At 42.9% G+C, this 25,418-nt stretch overlaps 1 protein-coding gene across 2 annotated transcripts in view; it reads left to right on the top strand.

Moving 5' to 3' along the window:
- TREH (trehalase) overlaps nucleotides 1-21,724 on the top strand; it is a 54,462-nt gene extending 32,738 nt beyond the window's left edge. For both annotated transcript variants that reach the window (XM_073656663.1, XM_073656664.1), the window contains 13 exons: nucleotides 1,621-1,759; nucleotides 3,225-3,312; nucleotides 3,408-3,508; nucleotides 4,490-4,582; nucleotides 6,501-6,617; nucleotides 6,995-7,117; nucleotides 7,797-7,846; nucleotides 7,926-8,114; nucleotides 9,944-10,161; nucleotides 11,735-11,846; nucleotides 12,552-12,664; nucleotides 19,160-19,213; nucleotides 20,853-21,724. In XM_073656663.1, the coding sequence (XP_073512764.1) occupies nucleotides 1,621-1,759; nucleotides 3,225-3,312; nucleotides 3,408-3,508; nucleotides 4,490-4,582; nucleotides 6,501-6,617; nucleotides 6,995-7,117; nucleotides 7,797-7,846; nucleotides 7,926-8,114; nucleotides 9,944-10,161; nucleotides 11,735-11,846; nucleotides 12,552-12,664; nucleotides 19,160-19,213; nucleotides 20,853-20,993 (1,538 nt within the window). In that variant the 3' untranslated portion in view covers nucleotides 20,994-21,724. The remainder of the gene's footprint in view (nucleotides 1-1,620; nucleotides 1,760-3,224; nucleotides 3,313-3,407; nucleotides 3,509-4,489; nucleotides 4,583-6,500; nucleotides 6,618-6,994; nucleotides 7,118-7,796; nucleotides 7,847-7,925; nucleotides 8,115-9,943; nucleotides 10,162-11,734; nucleotides 11,847-12,551; nucleotides 12,665-19,159; nucleotides 19,214-20,852) is intronic.
- The last annotated feature ends 3,694 nt before the right edge of the window (nucleotides 21,725-25,418 follow it).

Raw genomic sequence — 25,418 nt, 5'->3', positions numbered from 1 at the left:
ACACATTTTAGAGCTAAGGAGTAAATCTGGCCATACACATCAGATAGCTGACGGCCGCAGCTATCGCTACCGTCGCTTCGATACGCAGGAATACTCTTCTTGGCTCCTGTGTGCTCTACGAGAGAGGCTTATCTCAGTGCCAGACTAAAGGATCTGCCGTTGAAATTCCCCCAATATCATATTTAGGGCGCAGACAGACAGCTGTATAACAGACAAGGATCGTATTGCAATGCCTGGACTGGCTGGTGGCTCTCCTGACAGCTGCATAGAAATACAGGTTGTCACGCTTGGGTGAGGAGAGCCGACGGCCAGTCCGAGCATTGCGATGTGATCATCGTCTGTGTTATACGGCCATCTGACTGCGCTCTAAGGCCACGGCCCCACTGTCAGTATTTGGTCAGTATTTTTTCTCAGGAGTGGGAGACAAAACCCGGTGAAGAACAATCAGAGAAAAGGTAGAATAGAAACAAATCACAAATTCTGCATTTATCACCCACTCCTGGTTTTGGCTCCTACTCCTGAGAAACAATACTGACCGAATACTGATAGTGGGGCCGTTGCCTGAATGGAAAAGTCAGGAGGCCCCCATAGCTATTAAATGGAGGCTCAATCCCACCTATATCAGCGGGTTCAGATTGCTTTAATCTAATGTGTATGGGGGTCTTAAGTTTTCATCATCCTAAAACAAAACATCACTATCTCTATTTTTCTAAGGGCTTTTTCCCATTTTGCATTTTTTTTCCAAGGACAAATAAAAAAATATTTTTTTTTACTAAGGAAAAAAAAAACGTTTTCTAGCACCAGCAAGGTGAATGAGATTTCTGAAATCTAGCACACGCTGCTTATTTTTTACCTTGTGAATTTGAAACCTCAAATCTGCAGCATTTCAACTCTTTTAGCATTTTTTTTCAGTGTTTTTCACCTGTTTAAGTAAATGGGGAAAAAATGTAAGTAAAAATGCATAAAAAATGCACCAAATTCGTGTATAATACAGTACATGGGTATTTTTTTCCTGCGAACACTCTAGTTTCTGCAGCAAATACGTGTGCACATAGTAATAAATTGCCATATCTTATTGTAGCTGAGTAAGATTACAGTGTGAAAACAGCCCGATAACACAGAGAAGTACATGACATGCCAGGCTCTACTGGACAAAGGTCCGGGGCAGTATCACATCAGAGACCTTTGTCCAGTGAAGTGTTGCTGGAATAAGTATTCACTTTTGTGCTTGATACATTTGTAGAATTAAGATGGAAGTTTTTCTTATAAATAAAACTTCAATTCTAGGTCTTGGTAAATAGGAGAAATAATTCTGCACTACTGAACTGCAGACAATTCGAATGCCTCTGTATTAAGCAATGCAGTAAGGGGGGGATTGCCCCTTCTGTACTACAGTATCCAATGCAACATGACGAATGTCGAGAAATCATGGATACATCCATATGGATGTACAGTATGGCTCCATAGACTACTGCGGGTATTAAATCCAGAGCTTGCCATAATATTGTCATATGCATAACCCTAACTGTGACCTAAATAAGCTACTCATAGACATAACATATTGTATGCAATGAAGCAAATATACTAATGCACTAAATATCACACATATCATCATTCCAGCTGAAGTAATAAGCAAGTTTCAGGATTTGCTGAAAAACCCTCCAATTGATCGGTCTAAGATTATCGAGTTTGTCAACACGACTTTTGCTCCTCCTGGAACCGAATTTGAAGAGTGGAGCCCCCAGGACTGGCACAAGAGGTATATACTAAAGGATTTGTACAATTCCCTTTTACCGAACCTAAATGGTCACTGAACTTATGGAACCAGCAAGTTCGAAAAAGATCTAGTGTGTCCAAAGTTCCAGGTACGTATGAATAAAGCTTAACATTTCATGAAATTGTTTAAAATCTCCAATCTGGCACGTAACTAAATAGTTACAGGTAGCTTAATGGACCCACGTGTTTCAGCTAGATGCCTTATTACTCATGATCATGGGTCTAGGTGAAACGCATATGTCCATTAAGCCACTTGTACTAATTTACTTGCCCTATTGGATACCGTGGAGATCTGAAACAATTTCATTAGTGTTAAGTTTTGTTCATATTAACTGTGACTTTGTACACACTGGATCTTTTAATAACTTGCTGGTTCCTGACAGTGTGTCTGCTCCGACCGGATCGGTGCGAGCTTGGTGAACTAACAAGTCTTCATTTATCATTACTGTACTTTTGGATATTGTGCTATATAGGCTATCAGTTTATTTTAAAATGTTGTTAAAGGCTTACAATAAGTAGTGTACGGTCCTTGCCTCCATGCTCCTCCTCTCCTGTCTATCATACTCCTGAGGAAGCAAGGTGAAACGTGCATTGGGGGGGATGGTGCGTCTTGTCAGCGGTTAAGTATGTTATGTGACTTTGTATTTGCTGTGGCTTTCCTTAAAGATCTATGCATTGGTACTATTTATTAGAAGCAGTTTCACCTTGCCCTATTGACTTATACATAGAAAATAGGGAAAGGTGAAATTTCTTCCAATAAATGGTACCAATAAATAATATATATTTCTATCGCCTGGCTTATTATGTACTGGTCCTTACATACTTGTAACAACTATTATCTATTACAGGCGTCACCATTTTTCGTGATTATTTTCATCCCTTTTTGAGCTATACCTTGCCTTTTTTATGTTTTTGAGATTTTAATTATTTTCAATAAAAAATATATTTTTTACTCACATGTGCATCATTTCTTCACTCGTTATGAGGTTGCTCTCAGAGCTTTGGTTTACATAGTATATTCTAGAGTGTGACCATTGTCACTTTCATATGCATTTCACTTAAGACCATTTTCTTTTGTATGTCTATCATACTACATATAGGCATAACAAAGAGGTGATCTTTTGGTTCAGACAGGCCAGCCATTAGACAATGACAGGTCCAATGCATGGTGTGAAGTGAGGTTTAGGAAGGTCTAGCACCTATAGTGCCAGTGGAATGCTGATGAAGAGAAACTGCCCATTCAGAGAGAGCACATGGCAGGCTACAAAGCATGAGAATCGGGACAGTTGCTATACATATTATTCTGCCATATGGGCCAAAAGCAGTTTGACTTGTTTTGGGGACGAAGGCAGCAAGTCCCTGATTTATACTGATTTTGTATGAAAGAATCGGCAGGCTAAAACAAATTTTGATTATTAATTTTTTTTTTTCAATTTTTTTCCTGACAGTCCTCAATTCTTGAATCATATCACTGATTCAGAATTGCGTTCGTGGGCTGCTGATCTTCATGATCTCTGGAAGTCTTTGGGGAGAAAGGTGAGCAAAAAAAAAAATCAAAATTACAGTTTATTGTCTCAAGTCATAATGACTAGGTGCATATCATAACAGAGACTTCTTTATTTATCTTTCAGATAAGTCAAAACGTTAAGAATCAACCAGATCGCCACTCACAAATCTATGTCCCAAACCCAGTTATAGTACCAGGAGGTCGATTCATAGAATTTTACTACTGGTGGGTGAAAAATCTGGGGCAGTTCTGAATTCTGAATTATAAATTTAAAGGGAATCTGTCACCAGGTTTATGCTACCTAATAGGAGAGCAGCATAACGTAGGGGTAGAGACCCTGATTCCAGCGATGTGTCACTTAATCTCCTACTAATAAAAGAGTGTCCCTAGAGGACTAGTAAACCTGCTGCTGTGTAGTCCTCCATACTCATGAGCTCTGTATAACCCTGTCCCCACCACTGATTGGCAGCTTTCTGCCTATGCACAGTGTATACAGAAAGCAACCAATCAGTGGTGTGGGCGCAGTTATACAGAGCTCAGCATTCAGAGAACTGCTAGAGCTACAGCAGATAAAACAGTGATTTTATGAAAACTTCAACAAGGAGCCCAGTAAGTGACACATCATTGGAATCAGTCTTCCTTGCCCTACATCATACAGATTATCTTTAAGGTGAAGCTATCTTTAAACTGAAAATGAATTTCTACAGACATCCAAGTGTAGCTTGGTCCATGAGTAACTCACTTGTAAATAATGGACCGGAATTAAACTAATATACAGGAGGTCTCAAAAGTAAAGAAGCACCCACAAAAAACAAAAATGGTTTGGCAGCCCGTGATCTAAGCACATTCTGCGTGGTATAATGCCATCCTTCACAGCACCCCACCAGAAGAGAAATCTCTGTTGTAACATGAAAACAAATAGGATGAGGTTACCATGAAGCATACCATTCTTTTTTTGGTAAAATTCTCTACCAGTTTGATGTGTCACACATCTACGTTACCATTTAAAAAATTGAAGTTGAATCCATGATGGCGTCATTCAAGGTGGCTGCCAAGATGGTGACATGACCCAACAGGTGTATACGGGTGTTTCCTTACTTGTGAGATACTGTCATATAGTCAGATTTGCGTACAATTTCTGGTTTTGCTTTATCTTTTCCTTTAAAGTAAAACCGCATGATTTTTTTCCCATAAATTGTTCCTTAGGGATTCCTACTGGGTGATCAATGGACTTCTTTTGTCAGAGATGTACGACACGGCCAGAGGGATGATAGAAAACTTCTTGTACATGGTGGACAGGTGATGGACCGGGAGGGAAAGATCAAATTTGTATTTAATTTAACAAACTAGTTTTAATTTCCATATTGAAAGAATCACTATTTTCTGCTGGAGTAATGTATGTCTTTAGATGGGTTCATGCTTCATTTTTCTGATGCTGATCTCCGAAAACCCTGCATAGGGTTAAATACTAACATTCTGCAGGGGAGGAGCTTGGAAATTTACTGCATACCATGAGTGTCCAATGAATAAATAGTATGCAGAAAGCTCATAAGCTCCCTCTAGTGGTGACACCAAATAGCCCTACAGGGAATTTGGAGCTCTTTAGATAAAAAAAAAAAGAAAAGAACTTACAAGTTGTCAAATAATGTATGAATTATGAACAAAACACAACTACACCTGTGTAATAATCAAAGAGGACCTGCCATTTACCATAAATATGTATTTTTATTTTACATGGTGAAAATGCCACCACTCTCCTGAATCTGTTTTTTTTTCTTTTTATTCCTGCACCTCTCCAATCCTGAAACATGGCCTTTTATTCTTTGTATGTCAATTTCATGTTATCCAAGTGGGCATGGTCATATATTTTCTTGGTGGGAGGCTTCATGACGTCCACACCCACTTGGCTAAAAAGACTAGATTTATATACAGCGAAGATGGGCTATATCTCAGGAATGGAGGGGCGCAGGAACAAAAAAAATAAGCAACGTCATTCAGGAGAGCAGCTCTTCAGTTCTTCAATCTAAAAAGTGAAACTTATTATATAGAGTCATTACAGAGTGATTTATTTCAAGTGTTTATTTCTGTTAATGTTGATGATTATGGCTTACAGCCAATGGAAACACAAAAGTCATTATCTCAGTAAATTAGAATAATTAACAAAAACACCTGCAAAGGTTTCCTAAGTGTTTAAAAAGGTCTCTTAGTCTGTTTCAGTAGGACCCACAATCATGGGGAAGACTGCTGACTTGACAGATGTCCAGAAGGCAGTCATTGACACACTCCACAATGTCCCAGAGTTCCAATTTTCATTTTAAAATCAAGGTCCCAGAGTCTGGAGGAAGAGTGGAGAGGCTACAATCCAAGCTGCTTGAGGTCTAGTATGAAGTTTCCACAATCAGTGATGGTTTGGGGAGCCATGTCATCTTCTGGTGTAGGTCCACTGTGTTTTATCAAGACCAAAGTCAGCGCAGCCGTCTACCAGGAAATTTTAGAGCACTTCATGCTTCCCTCTGCCGACAAGCTTTTTGGAGATGGAAATGTCATTCTCCAGCAGGACTTGGCACCTGTCCACACTGCCAAAAGTACCAATACCTGGTTTAAAAACAACAGCATCACTGTGCTTGATTGGCAGTAAACTCGCCTGACCTTAACCCCATAGAGAATCTATTATAGAGGATCTATGGGGTATTGTTAAGAGGAAGATGAGAGACACCAGACCCAATAATGCAGACGAGCTGAAGGCTGCTATCAAAGCAACCTGGGCTTCCATAACACCTCAGCAATAACACAGGCTGATCGCCTCCATGCCACGCCGCATTGATGCAGTAATTGATGCAAAAGGAGCCCCAACCAAGTATTGAGTGCATTTACTGACCATACATTTCAGTAGGACAACATTACAGATTTTAAAAACATTTTCAATCTGTTGTTATAAAGTATTCTAATTTACTGAGATAATGACTTTTGTGTTTTCATTGGCTGTAAGCCATAATCATCCGAATTAACAGAAATAAACACTTGAAATAGATCACTCTGTGTGTAATAACTCTATATAATTTATGAGTTTCACTTTTTGTATTGAACAACTGATATAAATTAACTTTTTCATGGTATTATAATTTAGTGAGATGCACCTGTGTATGACAGACTGGTAGTTTATAATTAAAATGGAAAAAATAAAAACTAATTCAGAAATGTTCTTATTACCACACAGTTATGGATTTATCCCCAATGGAGGCAGGGTTTATTATCTGAATAGGAGCCAGCCTCCATTCCTAACCCTGATGATGGAGAGCTACATGGCTACTCGCAATGATGAGACCTTTCTCAGGTATTGACGTCACGTATCTAGTCTGCCGTCTGATTATGAACACTAATAACTAAAGATGAGCAAACCCGAACTTAAAAGTTCGGGGTTCATACTGGACTGTTAAGTCCGTGTTCAGCGTTTAGCCCCGGACACTATGTGACGTTACAATGTTCGGAGAAGTTCGGTGAAATCCGGAAGGGGAGGAGAGACTGAGACTTTTCCAGCTCAAAAGTTCGGGTCCCCATTATTTTCAATGGGGTTCGGGATCTGGTCCAAGTTGGAGTACAGTTCTGGTACCAGAACCAAACTTCAGAATAAAGTTCAGGTTAGGTATCAAAACCCAAACTTCCACAGGTACCCTCATCCCTATTAATAACAACACTTTTCTACTCCCTAAGGAATAACATCAGCATTTTGGAAAAAGAGTATGATTTTTGGATGACAAAACGAAGTATTTCAGTGACGCAGAATGGAAAGAACTATACACTAAATCGCTATTATGTACCGGCAGGGGGACCAAGGTATGGATCCAAGAGTCTGTATAGAGAACAAAATCATGGAATATAAAAGCAGTGGTTTTCACTGGAAGCAAAAATCATGTACATCTACAAGAGTGGTTGCCTTGCGTAATTATGGAATTAGGGATCTCTGTGGGGTTATGCCATGAACAACATTATGAATGGTTAGACCCCCAGAGATCCTGCAAATGAGGGTCCAATGTGAAGGTAGTGTTCTTTCATAGCCACCACTCCATTGACTTCAGTGGGTCACCAGGTGTGGACGTGTATATATGTGATCATCGCTCCCATAGATATTGAATCACGCATGGTCACAAATAAACATTGCTACTCTATTCACACAGGACTTCCAGTCTCATGATCGGTTGGACCCCATACATTTATCATATATCCTGTGGACAGCCCCTTTAATAGAGTGGTCTCCGTCATTCAGGGCCCTAAACTTATTTACTCAAAAACATAAATATATTGATAAAATTATTCTTTTTTTAGCTATTGATGTAGGGAATTGGGGCACAACCTACAAAGTCTTGGGTGAGTTGGAGCGCCTCATGCAGGATAGTAATGGCCATTATATCTGTGATAACAACTCGTTAGAGATATGCTAACAATTAGATCTAGGAAATTTGTCTAAGCTAAAATTAAATGAAGCTAAGCCATTTCTAAAAAAATATTCCTTTAGACCCGAGTCCTATTCTAAGGATTATGAGCTGGCTGAAAATCTCGCAGCAGGTATGGCCCTCTGTAGATTGCCTTCTATTGAGTCAGGCTTGTCTTATGTATTCTCACCAACTTATTGCTCTTTCTTCAGATGCAAAACAGCTTTTATATTCAGAGCTGAAAGCAGCGGCTGAGTCCGGTTGGGATTTCTCGTCACGTTGGTTCTACGGTTCTACAAACAGCCTGCTGGACACGAAAACCAACGAAGTCATCCCTGTCGACCTTAATGCCATCCTGTGTCGGGTAGAGAGAGCATTGGCTAAATTCTACACTGATCTGGGTGAGAAACCTCCAAAACTAAAGAGCCATCACCTGAACTGATGTCAATGAAAAAATGACCCAGGGGCAGAGGGTGTTTCTGAAATCATTATGTATGCCTGTGTTCACATAAGAAAATTACAGCACAGTTTCGCAGAAGAAATGTAAAGCCTAGTGGTCAAAGCTGCAAAATATGGAGTAGAGTGAACCACAAAATAGGACGTGAAGCTCTACCTCGCACAAGTATATGTCTCTATATACTGACATTGTAATGTATCTTACTTACAAGGGACTGGCCTACAAAAAATATCACCAATACACAGCGTAGATGATAAATGGATGACCTCTGGGTCTCCACTCATGTCCTATGTCCCGTTTGGATGGAGCGGTGGCCATGTAGCACTACCACATTTAATATTGGTGTCACAGGCAGAGACACTGATTATTTATATCAATCCCATAGTCCTTTTAGTTAAAACTGGGATATGAGATACACACACACACATATTATTATTTAAATGAGATTGAGATTTTCTAGTTACAGATTCCTTTTGATCTGAATAATGCCTCCACTGGATGGTTCTCTCTACCTCCACTGGATGGTTCTCTCTACCTCCACTGGATGGTTCTCTCTACTTCCACTGGATGGTTCTCTCTACTTCCACTAGATGGTTCTCTCTATTTCCACTGGATGGTTCTCTCTACTTCCACTGGATGGTTCTCTCTACTTCCACTAGATGGTTCTCTCTATTTCCACTAGATGGTTCTATTTCCACTAGATGGTTCTCTCTACTTCCACTGGATGGTTCTCTCTACTTCCACTGGATGGTTCTCTCTACCTCCACTGGATGGTTCTCTCTACTTCCACTAGATGGTTCTCTCTATTTCCACTGGATGGTTCTCTCTACTTCCACTAGATGGTTCTCTCTATTTCCACTAGATGGTTCTATTTCCACTAGATGGTTCTCTCTACTTCCACTGGATGGTTCTCTCTACTTCCACTGGATGGTTCTCTCTACTTTCATTAGATGGTTCTCTCTACTTCCACTAGACGGTTCTCTTTACCTCCACTGGATGGTTCTCTCTACATCCACTGGATGGTTCTCTCTACCTCCGGTGGATGGTTCTCTCTACCTCCACTTGATGGTTCTCTTTACTTCCATTAGATGGTTCTCTCTACTTCCACCAGATGGTTCTCTCTACTTCCACTAGATGGTTCTCTCTACTTCCACTAGATGGTTTTCTCCATTTCCACTAGATCAGTGGTTCTCACTCCAGTCCTCAAGACCCACCAACAGATCATGTTTTCAGGACTTCCTTAGTATTGCACAGGTGATGGAATTATCACCTGTGCAATACTAAGGAAATCCTGAAAACATGATCTGTTGGTGGGTCTTGAGTACTGGAGTTGAGAACTACTGCACTAGATGGTTCTATTTCCTCTAGATGGTTCTATTTCCACTGGATGGTACTCTCTACCTCCACTGGATGGTTCTCTCTACTTCCACTGGATGGTTCTCTCTACTTCCACTGGATGGTTCTCTCTACTTCCCCTAGATGGTTCTCTCTGTACTTCCACTGGATGGTTCTCTCTGTACTTCCACTGGATGGTTTTCTCTACTTCCACTGGATGGTTCTCTCTATTTCCACTAGATGGTTCTCTCCGTACTTCCACTGGATGGTTCTCTCCACTTCCACTGGATAGTTTTATCTACTTCCATTAGATGGTTCTCTCTACCTCCACTGGATGGCTCTTGAATCTACTTGAATGCCGAGTTCTGTGATATATTCATACCTAACATTTCTACACCTTGTATAACTGCATGCTTTATTTTCTGTTCCTTACCATAGGTATGACTGATAAGGCATCTAAATTTTCGTCTGCTCTGGATCAGCGCCTTGAGGCCGTTCAGGCTGTCCTGTGGGACGAGGGTCTGGGGATCTGGCTGGACTATTATATAAAAGATGCTCGAAGAAATCAAAACTTCTACCCAAGCAACTTGGCTCCACTTTGGGCTTCATGCTATACAGACTCCGCAGTTGTAGATAAAGCTGTCTCCTATTTAGAGGTTTGTCCATTTTCTTTTATTAATATTGATGTTTCAAACTTTATAACATACCCTGTATAAGGTCAGTGAGAAATCTCAATAACTATCTTATTATTGTTTTCTTTCACCATAGACAGAGAGAGCCATCCATAACTAAGGTTAAAGGGGTATTCCCATCTCCAAGATCCTATCCCAATATGTAGCAGGTGTAATAATAATAATATTAGCATATGCCTCCAATTAGAAATGTAGTATAGTTTTTCTGATTCACTATTTCTCTTTCCTCATGTTCAGGCATTGCAGGACCTTAGGTATCCAAGGTTACGACCACTGATATAGCGACAGTTAGTTAGCTAGTTGTTAGTGGTTGTAACCATGGATACCTAAGGTCCTGCAAGGCCCAGCACATGAGCAAAGAGACAAAGCAAATCAGAAAAACTATACTACATTTCTAATTGGAGGTATTTGCTAATATTATACCTACTACATACTGGGATAGGATTTCAGAGATGGGAATACCCCTTTAAGTTGAAACGAGAGTCGAAAAATCCCCCCTTTTAATCTATGGAGTCAGCATGGCATCTATTTTTTTTAAATCCGCTCATTGAATTCAATAACCAAGTATCATCTGAAAAACAGAGGAGTCTAGTGCATTCTGCTTTTTTTCCCTCGTGGTCTGGCTAAGTTCACACTAGCCTATAAAAAAAGTGTCCAATTTCCATCCAGAAAAAAACGGATTGTCTACTGGGGGAAATGCACTTCTTTTAGCTAATCCTTTGGGAACAGATGTGTGATTACTAATGGGGATACTACATTTTGTGAATTCCATTGTGACTTGTGGAATTGAAAGGGATTGCTAAGCGGGAACACCTCTGTTCTGTTCCTGCTGCTGTAGAGAGGATCTGCGAATGACTCGGCCTCAGTTCAGACGTCCGTCAATCCCGTAGTGCAGAATCATTATAGGCCATGGAGTTAATGAATTGAACGCGCAGTTAAGCAACTTTCTAACTAGTCTTCATTTAAACATTTCTATCAGTTTATTGCTGCGGTGTATCTATAAGTTCTTTATCTATATGAGCGTTTTGCTAAGTTGGTCCTAATCTATCAGAGCACGTTTCAGGTTCTGACGGCACTCTGCTCTCCCCGTTCTCTTAGAGATAGTAAGAGGAAAGGGGAGAAAGCATCCAAAGTCTTATGGGGGCAGAGAAAACAATCTATAAACAACAAGCACTTGGAGATAAAATAAGTGAAATATAGACGCTAATGAAGACAGCATTACCCAGACGTCACATCCAGCCTATATTACTGCAAAGGACACTCAGACAACAGAAAAGTTGGAAACTTGGATCAGGCTGCAAACTGCATATGAAAATGAAGGGAATAGTAAAGATTACAGCCTGAAACGTTTTGCAGTTTTATTAACTACATGTAACAAGATAAAATATTTTTTTTCGTATCATAAGTGTCCAAAGCCTTTAACGAGTAATGACTGACATGCGCGCCCCTTGCTAATATTATGTTTTTGAGTTCATCACTTTTTTATGCATTTATTTTCTTTGTATTGAAACTAAAATGTAGTAATGAATTTTGGCAGAAAAGTAAAGCGCTATCCTATCAGAACGGACTTCCAACGTCCTTAAAAGAAACTGGTCAGCAGTGGGACTTTCCGAATGCCTGGCCTCCTTTACAGCACATGGTCATTGAAGGTGAGAAACACTTTAGATGCAAAACAAGTTCTGTGCAATTTCTGAGATGACTGACAAATTTCTCAGTGTTGTATAGTTGGCGGCAGAAGTGTAAGTTCACATCGGTACAAGATTTTCTTTGCGCAATCCAAGTGTTTCTAGCCATCATAATGGACATCACTGGAAGCATTTTGGGGGAAAAAAATCTCATATACTGAGGATTTTCCATCAGGAGAATAGAACAACCATAGTGTATCCACCGTGTGAACATCTGTAGACTAGAGATCACAGCGATATTGTTATCACATTAGTACTAAGTAATGATAAAGTTCACTATCTGGAGAGGACAACAGCTGGGGAGACATAATCAGGAGGTCCAAAAGTTGTATGGTGCTCCGAAGCTAGTGGCTGAGGAACACTACTGTATAGTATGGTGGCTAAGGGAAGAGGGGCGGTGATTTCGGCAGTACCTATCACCAGGTCAAAAATGGCCAGATTTTATTCTCCTTTGCTCCCCTTAGCGTTTTGAATTTTTTTTTAATTGGCTTCCCCCCAAAAGATAAATAAAAATTGGAAAACTAACGGGAGCAGTGGGAATAAAATAGGTGCAAAAACTAGACACTTTTGACCAGGTGATGGGTCCTCTTTAACATCTCACTGATTAAAATGAGGTTTATCACCAGATCTCCTATGTATGCCTTATAATCTTTGTATTATCTCTGGCAGGTTTGGAGAAGACCGAGTCTAAAAAAGCAAAGGAGATCGCATTCAGTTTAGCACAAAAATGGGTCAAGGTCAACTACGATGCTTATAAGAAGTATAAAGCTATGTTTGAAAAAGTAAGTCGTTAGTTTGAGAATCATTAGTTATTCTAAGGTCTTTCTGATGGAGTCGTTCACTTTTCCCGTCTTTTCCATTTGGCCCAGACTGAGATGACATCTTCCAGCCACAACTCGTCTGCAGAGATTACAGCACAGACATATTTAACTTCTCACTTTTACACCATCTATTTCCATGCCGTATGTGTCGTATGTGTCCCTATTACTGCACCTGCTGTTTGGCACAATAACAGCGCTCCTTTTAGTGCCCCACATAATAATGTCCACCACTGTGCCCCACATAATAATGCCTATCACTGTGCCCCTTATAAAGTAAAGTGCCTCCTTTGTGCCCTCTGGATGGCAAAATTTCCCCCTATAAAATATTAATGCCCTGTACAAGTGCCCTAGAAAACAGTGTACACTTTTGCCCCTAGAAAATAATAATGCCCCATGTGCACCTTTGACTGTCCCAATACCCTGTGGGCCCCTATAATAATAATACTTCCATTTAACATATAATAATGTCCCCTGATTCCTCAATATACAACTCCTCTATACACAGTATGATGGGCCAACAGCTCCCCCATACACAGTATGATAGGCCCACAGCTCCATCAAAACACAGTATAATGGCTCATACAGTAGCTCCCACACTGTATAATGGCCCCCATATTAGCTCTCACTCTGTATAATGGTCCCAACATACTTTAAGATGCCCCTAGTTACACCTCAAGTTTTGATCAAAATTTCCACTGCGGATTATCATTGCGGAAAAATCTGCAGCACTACCAATTATTTTGCGGAATCGCTGCGTTTTCGCCGCCATTGACTTGCATTGGAACTCATGGAATCCGCATCACTGCATCTGTACATGCGGAATCCAAGCGTTTCAATGTGCGGATGGTACCCGGGTGTGGAGGACAGGAGACTCTCCTCCGGACCCGGGTACCATAGAACCTGTAAAAAAAAGAATAAAATAAAAAATAAATATTATACTTGCCTTCTGATGGCCCCCGGTGTCTTTATCCGATGCGTCCTGGCTTGCCGGCAGCTCGCGGTGGACTAAAGGACCTGTGGTGACGTCATTTAGTCATGTGACGGGTCACTCGACTGCTGACGTCGGCAGGCCATCGGAAGTTAAGTATAGATTTATTTTTTTATTTTTTACCATTTGTTTACGGTCACACTATATAAATCCATGCTGGTTGTCAAGTACTTTTCCAAGTGATGCTAAAATCGCTTGGAAAGCGCTTGACAACCCGCATGCGGAAATGCAAGTGAAGAACGCTTCACATCCGCATGCCCCTGGCAGGAAAAACGCATGTACAATCCACATGTACAATCCGCATGCGTTTTTTCTGCCAGGGAGCTGCAGAAACGCTCAAAAAAAATCCGGAGCATTTCTGCATCGTGGGCACATAGCCTTACATTAATTGTATGGCTTAATATTGAGCACACGTAGCCATCTATACACAGCAGGAGGCCGCACATAGCCATCTATACACAGCGGGAGGCCACACGTAGCCATCTATACACAGCGGGAGGCCGCACGTAGCCATCTATACACAGCGGGAGGCCGCACGTAGCCATCTATACACAGCGGGAGGCCGCACGTAGCCATCTATACACAGCGGGAGGCCGCACGTAGCCATCTATACACAGCGGGAGGCCGCACGTAGCCATCTATACACAGCGGGAGGCCGCACGTAGCCATCTATACACAGCGGGAGGCCGCACGTAGCCATCTATACACAGCGGGAGGCCGCACGTAGCCATCTATACACAGCGGGAGAGCGCACGTAGCCATCTATACACAGCAGGAGGCCGCACGTAGCCATCTATACACAGCAGGAGGCCGCACGTAGCCATATATACACAGCAGGAGGCCGCACGTAGCCATATATACACAGCAGGAGGCCGCACGCAGCCATCTATACACAGCGGGTGGCCGCACGTAGCTATCTATACACAGCGGGAGACCGCACGTAGCCATCTATACACAACGGGAGGCCGCACGTAGCCATCTACAGTGCTGGCCAAAAGTATTGGCACCCCTGCAATTCTGTCAGATAATACTCAGTTTCTTCCTGAAAATGATTGCAATCACAAATTCTTTGGTATTATTCTCTTCATTTAATTTGCTTGCAAGGAAAAAACACAAAAGAGAATGAAGCAAAAATTAAATCATTGATCATTTCACACAAAACTCCACAAAAAGGGCCGGACAAAAGTATTGGCACCCTCAGCCTAATACTTGGTTGCACAACCTTTAGCCAAAATAACTGCGAACAACAGCTTCCGGTAACCATCAATGAGTTTCTTACAATGCTCTGCTGGAATTGTAGACCATTCTTCTTTGGCAAACTGCTCCAGGTCCCTGATATTTGAAGGGTGCCTTCTCCAAACTGCCATTTTGAGATCTCTCCACAGGTGTTCTATGGGAATCAGGTCTGGACTCATTGCTGGCCACCTTAGAAGTCTCCAGTGCTTTCTCGCAAGCCATTTTATAGTGCTTTTGGAAGTGTGTTTTGGGTCATTGTCCTGCTGGAAGACCCATGACCTCTGAGGGAGACCCAGCTTTCTCACACTGGGCCCTACATTATGTTGCAAAATTTGTTGGTAGTCTTCAGACTTCATAATGCAATGCACACGGTCAAGCAGTCCAGTGCCAGAGGCAGCAAAGCAACCCCAAAACATCAGGGAACCTCCGCCATGTTTGACTGTAGGGACCGTGTTCTTTTCTTTGAATGCCTCTTTTTTTTCCTGTACACTCTATGTTGATGCTTTTTTTCAAAAAGCTCTACTTTTGTCTCATCTGACCAGAGAACATTCTTCCAAAACGTTTTAGGCTTTCTCAGGTAAGTTTTGACAAACTCCAGCCTGGCTTTTTTATGTCTCGGGGTAAGAAGTGGGGTCTTCCTGGGTATCCTACCATACAGTCCCTTTTCATTCAGACGCCGACGGATATTACGGGTTGACACTGTTGTACCCTCGGACTGCAGGGCAGCTTGAACTTGTTTGGATGTTAGTCGAGATTCTTTATCCACCATCCGCACAATCTTGCGTTGAAATCTCTCGTCAATTTTTATTTTCCGTCCACATCTAGGGAGATGGACTTGTAGCCTTGAGATTGCTCATGCATCCTCACAATTTGGTTTCTCAAGTCCTCAGACAGTTCTTTGGTCTTCTTTCTATTCTCCATGCTCAATGTGGTACTGTCACGCTGTCTCAGCGTACAGGGGGGTCAGGGGCCTGAGCTGACCCTAGACGGGGGCCCTGACTAATCCCTCAACCTGGAGGTACTGTTAATGGTACAGAGGTCCAGGCCGCCAGTGTAACCCTAAACTCCTGAATATCCCTGAACCTAAGTAATCTAGTCCTGAGAAGGACCCCGATCACAACAATGGGGAACAGGATAGAAAATGCCCAAAACACAGTACTAGACAAACGAGACAGTACAAGGGGAAAACCAAAAACCACCTTGCATACAAAAACTAACACCACAATTACAGAGGGAACAACAACAGGTTAGGAGATAAATGATAAAGGGAGGAAGGGAACAAACCACACCGCATTCTCATAGTTACATAGTTTTTAAGGCCGAAAAAAGACAAGCGTCCATCCAGTTCACCCAATACTCCTCGCTCCGAACTCCACCAAACAACGATCCACTCTGAAGGTCTGCAAGAAATGCTTTCACCGACAACTTCCCTATCAGACCAGCAGGTATTTGAAGGAATCCCAATACTGCAGCATTAACTGCAGCTGGGCGAGGCTGAGCCTCGTCAAGCACAGAGAGAGAGAATTAACTCCCTCACAACCAAAAAACACAAAGCACCAAAAACTCAGCTGCGAGAAGTCAGGCTGTGTAGTCGCGACGATCTTCGTGGCGACACACCCATGACAGGTACACACAAGGACACAGGGCAGAGGTTGAGTCAACTTTAATCCATGTTAACTGGCTGTAAGTGTGATTTAGTTATTGCCAACACCTGTTAGGTGCCACAGGTAAGCATCACATGATTTTTCAAAGGGTGCCAATACTTTTGTCCACCCCCTTTTTTAGGTTTGGTGTGGAATTATATCCAATTTGGCTTTAGGACAATTCTTTCTGTGTTTTTTTCATTGAAGACAAATTAAATGAAGATAATAATACCAAAGAATTTGTGATTGCAATCATTTTCAGGAAGAAACTGAGTATTATCTGACAGAATTGCAGGGGTGCCAATACTTCTGGCCAGCACTGTATACACAGTAGGAGGCCGCACGTAGCCATCTATACTCAGCAGGAGGCCGCACGTAGCCATCTATACACAGTAGGAGGCCGCACGTAGCCATCTATACACAGCAGGAGGCTGCACGTAGCCATCTCTAGACAGCGGGAGGCCGCACGGTGCCATCTATACACAGCGGGAAGTCACACGTAGCCATCTATACACTGCAGGAGGCCACACGTAGCCATCTATACACAGCAGGAGGCCGCACGGCGCCATCTATACACAGCGGGAGGCCGCACGTAACCATCTATACACAGCAGGAGGCTGCACGCAGTCACGCACCCACACAAACATATACAGACATATACATACACGCATAAACACATTTGAAACACAAAAAAATACATATAAACAGATATCACACAATGATATCTGCCTGCACACACACACACTCACTCAATCACACACACACAGACACACTCACACACACCATCCCCCGGCTCGGCTCCAGTCCTCCAGCTCTTCTCCGGTGCAGCAGTGCAGCGCGCACTGCATGACGTCACACTAGCAGACACGGCCGCGCACAGGGCCGTGTCTCCTAGCAGTGACGCGTCCGGGTCAGCACAGGGAAGTTAACAGGTGAAGTGCCCACCCCCGCCTCTGCCTGCCGGTATGTGCCGCGGCGCTGCACATATTATAATGAGGGTAATCTGGCCATGGACCCCCCAGAGCCCCAGGCCCCCCTGGAGCCCCGGGCGGTAGCCCAGATTGCCCTCATTATTATCTGCCTATGGTAATGACGTCCCCGCACCAAGACTCTGATGTTCCAATCTTGTGCCGACGCCTCGGCCACTTCAGTAGACTGTAGGCTTAAAGCAACCTGCAGTCTACAGAAAGGAGAGCGGTCGTGCAGGGAGATCATGCTGTACACACCGATATAGTTAGGAGTAACGGTATTTCCGGGAGGGCCCCTCTGATCGTGGGGCCCGGTATAACTGCCTCCTCCAGGAGCTATGCTACTGGGAGGAACCTGTGGGAAGAAGCCGGCTGGGGGTAATGCCGGACTAGACTCCTCTCTGGTTCCAGACTGCTTCTCTAGCTATATTTTCTCTGAAGCAGAAAAAAAAACATGGCTGCAGTCGTACAGCCAGACTCCGGTTGATGCTGCCCATGGTTAGGAAGCCTTTAAATGGCTCAACACAACTAATATAACAAGTGACTTCAGATTGAACTCGTAGGCCCCAGTTAATCAAGACTGGAGTTTTTTTATTCCCGGTTTTGATGAGGGAGTCAGATGCTCCTGATTCATTAAGAGGCATGCGTCTCTTAATCAATCAGGAGCATCTGTCAAGTGGTGTACGCCATGCTGGATATCTTACTCCAGCCCTTAACTGGAGTAAGACTTCTGACATAAGGAGCACCATAACTTGTCACAAATTAGATGAGCTGGGAGAAACTGGCATGAACCCAACAAAACTCGCTAAAGTGTGCGCAACTCTAGTTTCAGAAAAATTTGCAACTTTTCAAAGCAATTTACGTCAGAATTCTGGAATAATTGCTTTGATGAATCAGGACCAAAATGCCACTTTTAGTGACTATTGCAGTCTCAGAATTATTCACTCCTTAGTAGAGCCACTGTGGCAGCTCTCTGTAAGCTGCTGTTCTTAGCTGCCCCTCGCTCACACACTATAACAGCCCTTTCTTACCCAACCAGCAGCCTCCCACCAAGTCACGTATGCCAAACTCCCCAGTGATGCCACATCCAGCACTTTTAGTCTACCCCTCCTCTCTTCTACGTTCACAGACCTCACATCTGCATATTTCTTAAAGGAGTTGACCGACCTTAGGTTACAAGTCTGCAGTCAGTGTCTGTGACTGCACACTGGAAGGATTCTCTGTGGCAGGAGCGTGACCGTGATCTCCAGTATACCAGTTATCACATACTTGCGGTCACACTGACCGCTTGCTCCTAGCACTGGAGAATCCTCACAGCGTGCAGTGCGCGTGATGTGAGGATTCACAAGTCTGCAGTCTGTGTCAGTGACTGCAGACTTGTTGCCTTAGGCCGGTCAACCCCTTTTATAATTTTGGAGCCTAAATTTGGGATACTAAATTGGTTACCCACAGGAATTGTCTTTATCTTGAACTTTTTATTTTTGTTAAATCTAAATCCTCAATAAAATATTTGAACAATAATTACTCGGAGGTGAAAGCTGCGGTACACGGTGCTGGGCCCAATGGAAGATTGTCCTGACACCACATTGTGTTAACTGCTGCTTTCGTTGTCTTTCCTCAGTATAATGTTGAAGGTGATGGCAAACCAGGTGGAGGAGGGGAATATGAAGTACAGGTAAGATAACTGGAGGATTAACATAAAATAAAAAATAAAAATGTAAACTTGGTACAGAGTAACACTTACTTTTTCTTACAGAGAATCTGTCAGCAGATTTTTGCTATGTAATCTGAGGACAGCATGATGTAGGGGCTGAGAAACTGATTTCAGCAATGTGTCACTTATTAGACTGTGTGCTGTTGTTTCCAGACAATGAAGGTTTTAACACCAGGAGATTATCAGTCAGGAGAACAACTGGCATGAGTCTTGGTCCGAGCATGCCCCCCTTCTAATAAGCAGCGTACTGTGGCTATGTGCCCACGATGCAGATTTGAAGCAGAAATTTCCTGAGCATTTCTGTATCTCCCTGGCAGAAAAAAACACATGCAGATTTTACATGCGTTTATGCATGCGCTTTTTCAAGCGCATTTCCAAGCGATTTTGAGCATCAGTTGGAAAAAGGTTTGACAAGTTGGTCACACAATATAAATATAAAAAGAAGTAAAAAGAAATAGAAAAAACCTTATACTCACCTCTCTGGCGGCCCCCGGTCTCCTCCGGCAGCGTCCTCTCTCCTCGGCGGCCCGTGGTGTACTGGCAGGACCTGTGGTGACGTCATTTAGTCAGCTGATGGTCACGCAACCGCTGACGTCAGTAGTCAGGTGATGGTCGCGTGACCATCAGCTGACTAAATGACATCACCGCAGGTCCTACCAGTACACCGCAGGACGCCAAGGAGAGAGGACACGGCCGGGAGGAGACCGGGGGCCGCCGGAGAGGTGTGTATGAATATTTTTTTTTATTTTTTACTTTATTATTCTCTTTTTACTTTCAGGTACGATGGTACCTAGGTCAGATGAGAGTCTCCTCTTCTCGAGACCCGGGTACCATCCGTGCATTGAACCGCACAACATCCGCATGTATACATGTGGATATTATGTGGTTCAATGCAAGTCAATGGGCGCGATTTTGCTGCGAAATTGCACCCAAATTGGTTGTGCTGCGGATTTTTCCGCAATGATAATCCGCAGCGGATATTTCCACAGCATGTGCACAGCACATGCGGATTATCATTGGGAAACATGGCAGACATCTTAACAAGCCAGAAACGCATTAAATCTGCATCGTGGACACACAGCCTGTCAATAGACAATGTCCACAGAAAGCTGTGGTGTGCTGCATCCAGTAAACTAAGTGATACATCGCTGGAATCAGATGAGGTAGCAAGAACCTGATGATAGATTCCCTTTAAGGGGTTGTCCCACAGTGGACAGGTATTCCCACTCTACAGAATCCATGATAAATTTCTAATTGATGATAGCCCCACCACTCACACCTCCGCAATCACTACCACTTGTTCCTCCGTGGAGTGAGAGATCTCGATCACACTCCTCCTCTCTGTGGTCATACAATGAGGAGTGCTCAGAATCAGTGGGGGTCCAAGTTATAAGACCTCGGTCAGCCATGTCCATTGAGGAACTGCTCCTTTAAAGGGGAAGTAGCATACTATATTTAAATAACAAAAACATAGGAATAGCTTTTGGTAGTAAACCGACGTATACACCTGCTGTTGGCCAAAAACGGGCGTTCTGAATCCCGCGCTCACTATAAGCCCTGTGATAGCCATCCTCTTACCATACGGTCTTCTCCTCTGCAGCTGGGCTTTGGATGGACCAATGGAGTGATCATGCAGCTGCTGGACCTCTACAGATCCCGCCTGACCAGCTCTGCCATCAGCACCTCCTTCTCTGCCATCGTTCTCATGTTGCCCTTATTGCTCATCACTTCTTGTCTGTAAACACTCGTCTGCTACTTTCAATACACTAATTCACGTAATTGTCTCATGTTCTCTCCTTTATCTGCCTGTCTATAGTTTCTGCATATTTTTTCTTTGTAATTTGTGTTTTTTTTCAGTCTGTATAATCATATAAAAAATGTCAGAATAGCACATTACTAATTATAACCCCCCCAGCCCCTCGCACATTCCCTGCCTAAAAAAATCTGTCGAGATGATCAACTCAACAGTACCATCTTCTTTGGTCTTATTTGTCATTTATACTCTGTCATATGTTCTAGTTGAAGGGGTTGGTTGTTCAATTACAAAAAATCTGCCGTTTACCCGTGAAAGTTGCACTGATTTGTCCCTTTAACTTTCGGAGCTTTGCCATGTACTCGGCGCAGTAGGGCTGTTCCTGTTTTTAGCCCTTTATCAGTGCTCTGTAGAGGGGGCAGGCTGACTACTCATTTAAATAGCTAAGCCAGCCCCCTTCCCTGTCTATTCATTTACACTTGGACAGCAAAGGGGCCTGACTTCTGTAGAATAGTTACATTGATACCTGGTTTAAGCCATTGGAAATGTTTGGAAAGACGCACCTTATACCAGTACGTCTAGAAGTAATGCATTGGCAGAGTTTATACAATTGGGACATCACGTGCCTGTAATTTTATTTTTTTTTACTATACATTTCACTGCAAATAAATTGTTTGTATTTTTAATATATTTTCAATAAATAAAAAAATCAACACCAATATGGAAGCTGCACTAAGTCTTTATATGGGAAAGTATATATGATTAGCAAGAGTAAAAGGAGCAATTGCACCGGTGCCTGAACTCGCACCTTCCCGCAACACTTTCCAAACACCCCCATAGCAAGACATATAGTAGGGAGAAGAATCCCGGAAACGCTTCAACTGAATTTGGATGCATCGGTCTTAAAGGAGTTTTCTCACGAACAAAAGTTCATTTTAATCAATAGATCTTGGAATAATAATAATTTCTACAATTGGATGTGTTTAAATAAAATGTTCCTGGGCAGTGATATGTCACACTGGGCACTGTACATTTTAGTGATACAGTGCCTGAAAAAAATTATTTAAATGCAAATGAGGGGTCTATCCTGCAGGCTTCGGGTGGCCAATGCATCAGTGCCCCCTCAATTTGCATTTGAGGACTTCCTCTGCTTCTGATTGACAACACTCACTTGATTAGAGCGAGCGCTCCCTAATCTCAGCCCGCAGGTCTGCCCTGAAACTGCCTGACCCCGGCCGCCCACACTGGCTCCTATCTGAAGCCGAGCCAGGGAGGACAATACGCCTGCCCACACTGTGTACGCACCGACAATGGCACTAGGGAGCCGATTCATTAAAGGGATTGTCCAGGTTTGGCATGAAAGTCTGTGGCTGCAGACTTGTGAATGCTCAAAGTGCGCAGCGCACTGTCAGGATTCTCCGGCAGTTATGTGACACCAGTATGCGATATGCATACTCTCGGCCACATTCCGACTAGATGTGTGCGGCCTCACTTAATACTACTCACTTCTAGTCGGAATGTGTCTGGAAGTATGTATATCGCATGACCGCCTATTCCCAACACAGGAGAATACTGACCGTGGGCCCTGAGCTGTGAGGATTCACAGTCATACAGAATGTCTGCACACTTTCGTGTAAAACCTGGACAACCCCTTTAAAGCTGACATTGTGCATGCCACTCTTAATGAAGGGCAGGAATAAGATACACCACTAGGCACATTTTATCAGTAGCGTGCACCTCACCAGAAATGTTAGTCCAGCCACGGACGGGAGTATATTTCTGATGTAAGTTATGCCACCAAAGTGGTGTAGCATTTGAAGAATTTGTCGGGGGGGCTAAGTCACACCCCATCAAACCCTTGCTCTGCCCACTTCGGTGGATCCTGCTGGGAGTGACGTATAAACGCCAAAAGTTGTGTAAAAGTTTTGCAACATTCCAAAGTGTTTTACGCCACAAATCCGGTGAAAACATTTTGAGAAATTGGGGCGTATGTGTCTGTGGCCGGGCTCAGGCAGTGTCAGTGTGCACGAGCCTACATGTGGGCTGAGTTCAGTCAGCGCTTAGGTTGTTAATCAGGAGTAGGGGGGAGTCCAAAAAATGATGAGGGGGTGTAACAGTGCACTGAGCCCTTCGCCGTGCCCCAATGCCCCCTCATTTGCATAAAAAGTAATTTTCTCTTGCACTGCACTGGCATGGTTTCCATAGGGGATAAGTCCCTTATGTCACTGAACAGCCAGCTTAGTCTGCACTCTCGGGGTGACAGACTCTCCTGAAGCCAAGAGTTAGGGATCAGAAGGAAATGAACAAATAGAAGAAAGATTGTTCTTTTTATTTTAATCTATTTTAGACTATCAAGATGGCACATGATTTAATGCTTACCCTTCCCCCACACCACACTTTATTTTCTAAGCATTTTTAAGTGTTTTTTTTTACTTTAAAAGGCAGAACCAACTTATTGTTTTCCTTTAAAGGTTACCTGTCATGTTGCAAATGGTGTCTGATCTGCAGGCAGGATGGTATAGAGCTGGTGGGGATGATCAGGAGGATATACATGCTTGTGGGAAAAGACCCAGTAAAACTGTTTGTATGTATGAGTCCAGTGGGCGGTCCTACTACTGACTGACACTCCTCCCTGTATGACTGATATGCAGATATAGCTGTCAGTCACTAGTAGGACCGCCTACTGGACTCATACGCTATAAACACAATGGCTTTTATTCTATTCAATTAATAAAATACAAGTTCGCCTACATTAACATACCCGTGTGACACGTTCTAGTGCTGCCCGTTTTTTTCTCGGCCCTTAGAGGCCCAACAGACCCATAGCTTCATTCAGCCATAAACCTATCATTTTTTAAAATGCATTCATTTCTCCAGTCGAAGAGACACAGAGCAGGGTCTATTCTCTGGCGATTTGCAGATCAGACTTGGCTATAAAAGTCTATGGCAATCTGTGAGACACTGATGACACATGGAGGACAGACTTTGTACTTCAGATCCATCAGTTTTTAGCTGTTCCATTGTAAGGCTACGTCCACCCGATCGGGAGCTGGCTGCGGCCCCGAGCCTGCAGGCGAGCCGCCTCTGGCTTCAGCTCATTATGCTAATTAGCGGTGGCCGTTTTTTTTTTTTTTCTACATGTGGACTTTCCTCATAGAGGTTAGGTCTATGGGGAAAGCCCGCAGAAAATTGACATGCTGCGGTCTGGAAACACGCGCCACATGTCTGTTTTCGCAGGTGTGCCGCAGACACATAGTGGACATGGGATTTGTATAAATCCCATCCACTATGCTGTAACATCTGGATGCTGCGGATTGCACGCAGCACACTTGTGCTGCATCCAGTCCACAGCGAACACTGATCATGTGCACATACCCTAAGAGTCAATGGATAAACAAAAAGTTATTTTACTCACTTATATAGCTCTATCATATCCCTCTGTGCTTACAGACATTATCATTACTGTCCCCATTGGGGCTCACAATCTACATTCCCTATCAGGATGTCTTTGGAGTGTGGGAGGAAACCGGAGAACCTGGAGGAAACCCATGCAAACACGGGGAGAACATACAAACTCCTTGCAGATGTTGTCCTTGGTGTATATGTTTATATATACACCGTATTTTTCAGATTATAAAACACATTTTTCCTCCAAATTTGGGAGGAAAATGGGGGTGCGTCTTATAATCCAAAGTGAGCTTACTGGGGGGTCAGCGACAGTGACGCAGGGTCACAGGAGGCTGCAGAGGCAGGAGTGGGGTGATGCTGCGGTGCCTGGGCGCTCATCAGATGTCTGAGTCCTCTTTCCCATTCAGGCCCCTGCGGTGGGTTTTGGAAAAATGTCTGCCAGAGGTGTCACAAGAGCAGATTGAGATCTTGGGAGATGACATCGCCTGCCGCTGGCGAGTAAGCTCACTTTGGATTATAAAACACACCACCATATTCCTCCCAAATTTGGAGGGAAAAATAGTGTCTTAGAATTTGGAAAGATACAGTGTGTGTATCTATATACACATATATATATATATATATATATATATATATATATATATATATATAAAACACGCACACACACACACATATATATACACACTGCTGTTCAAAAGTTTGGGGTCATTTAGAAATTTCATTATTTTTGAAAGAAAAGCACATTTTTTTCCAATGAAGCTAACATTAAATGAATCAGAAATACACGCTATACATTGTTAATATGATAAATGACTATTCTAGCTGCAAACGTTTTGTTTTTATTGCAATATCTACATAGGTGTATAGAGGCCCATTTCCAACAACCACCACTCCAGTGTTTTAATGGTACATTGTGTTTGCTAACTGTGTAAGAAGGCTAATGGATGTTTAGAAAACCCTTGCACAAGTATGTTAGCCCAGCTGAAAACGGTTTGGCTGATTTGA

Source organism: Phyllobates terribilis, unplaced genomic scaffold, assembly GCF_046119375.1.
Source record: "Phyllobates terribilis strain yellow unplaced genomic scaffold, ASM4611937v1 Scaffold_12__6_contigs__length_324123572, whole genome shotgun sequence".
NCBI lineage: Eukaryota > Metazoa > Chordata > Amphibia > Anura > Dendrobatidae > Phyllobates > Phyllobates terribilis.
The sequence above is the reverse complement of the archived record's forward strand: the minus strand, read 5'-3'. Positions and strand labels throughout refer to the sequence as shown.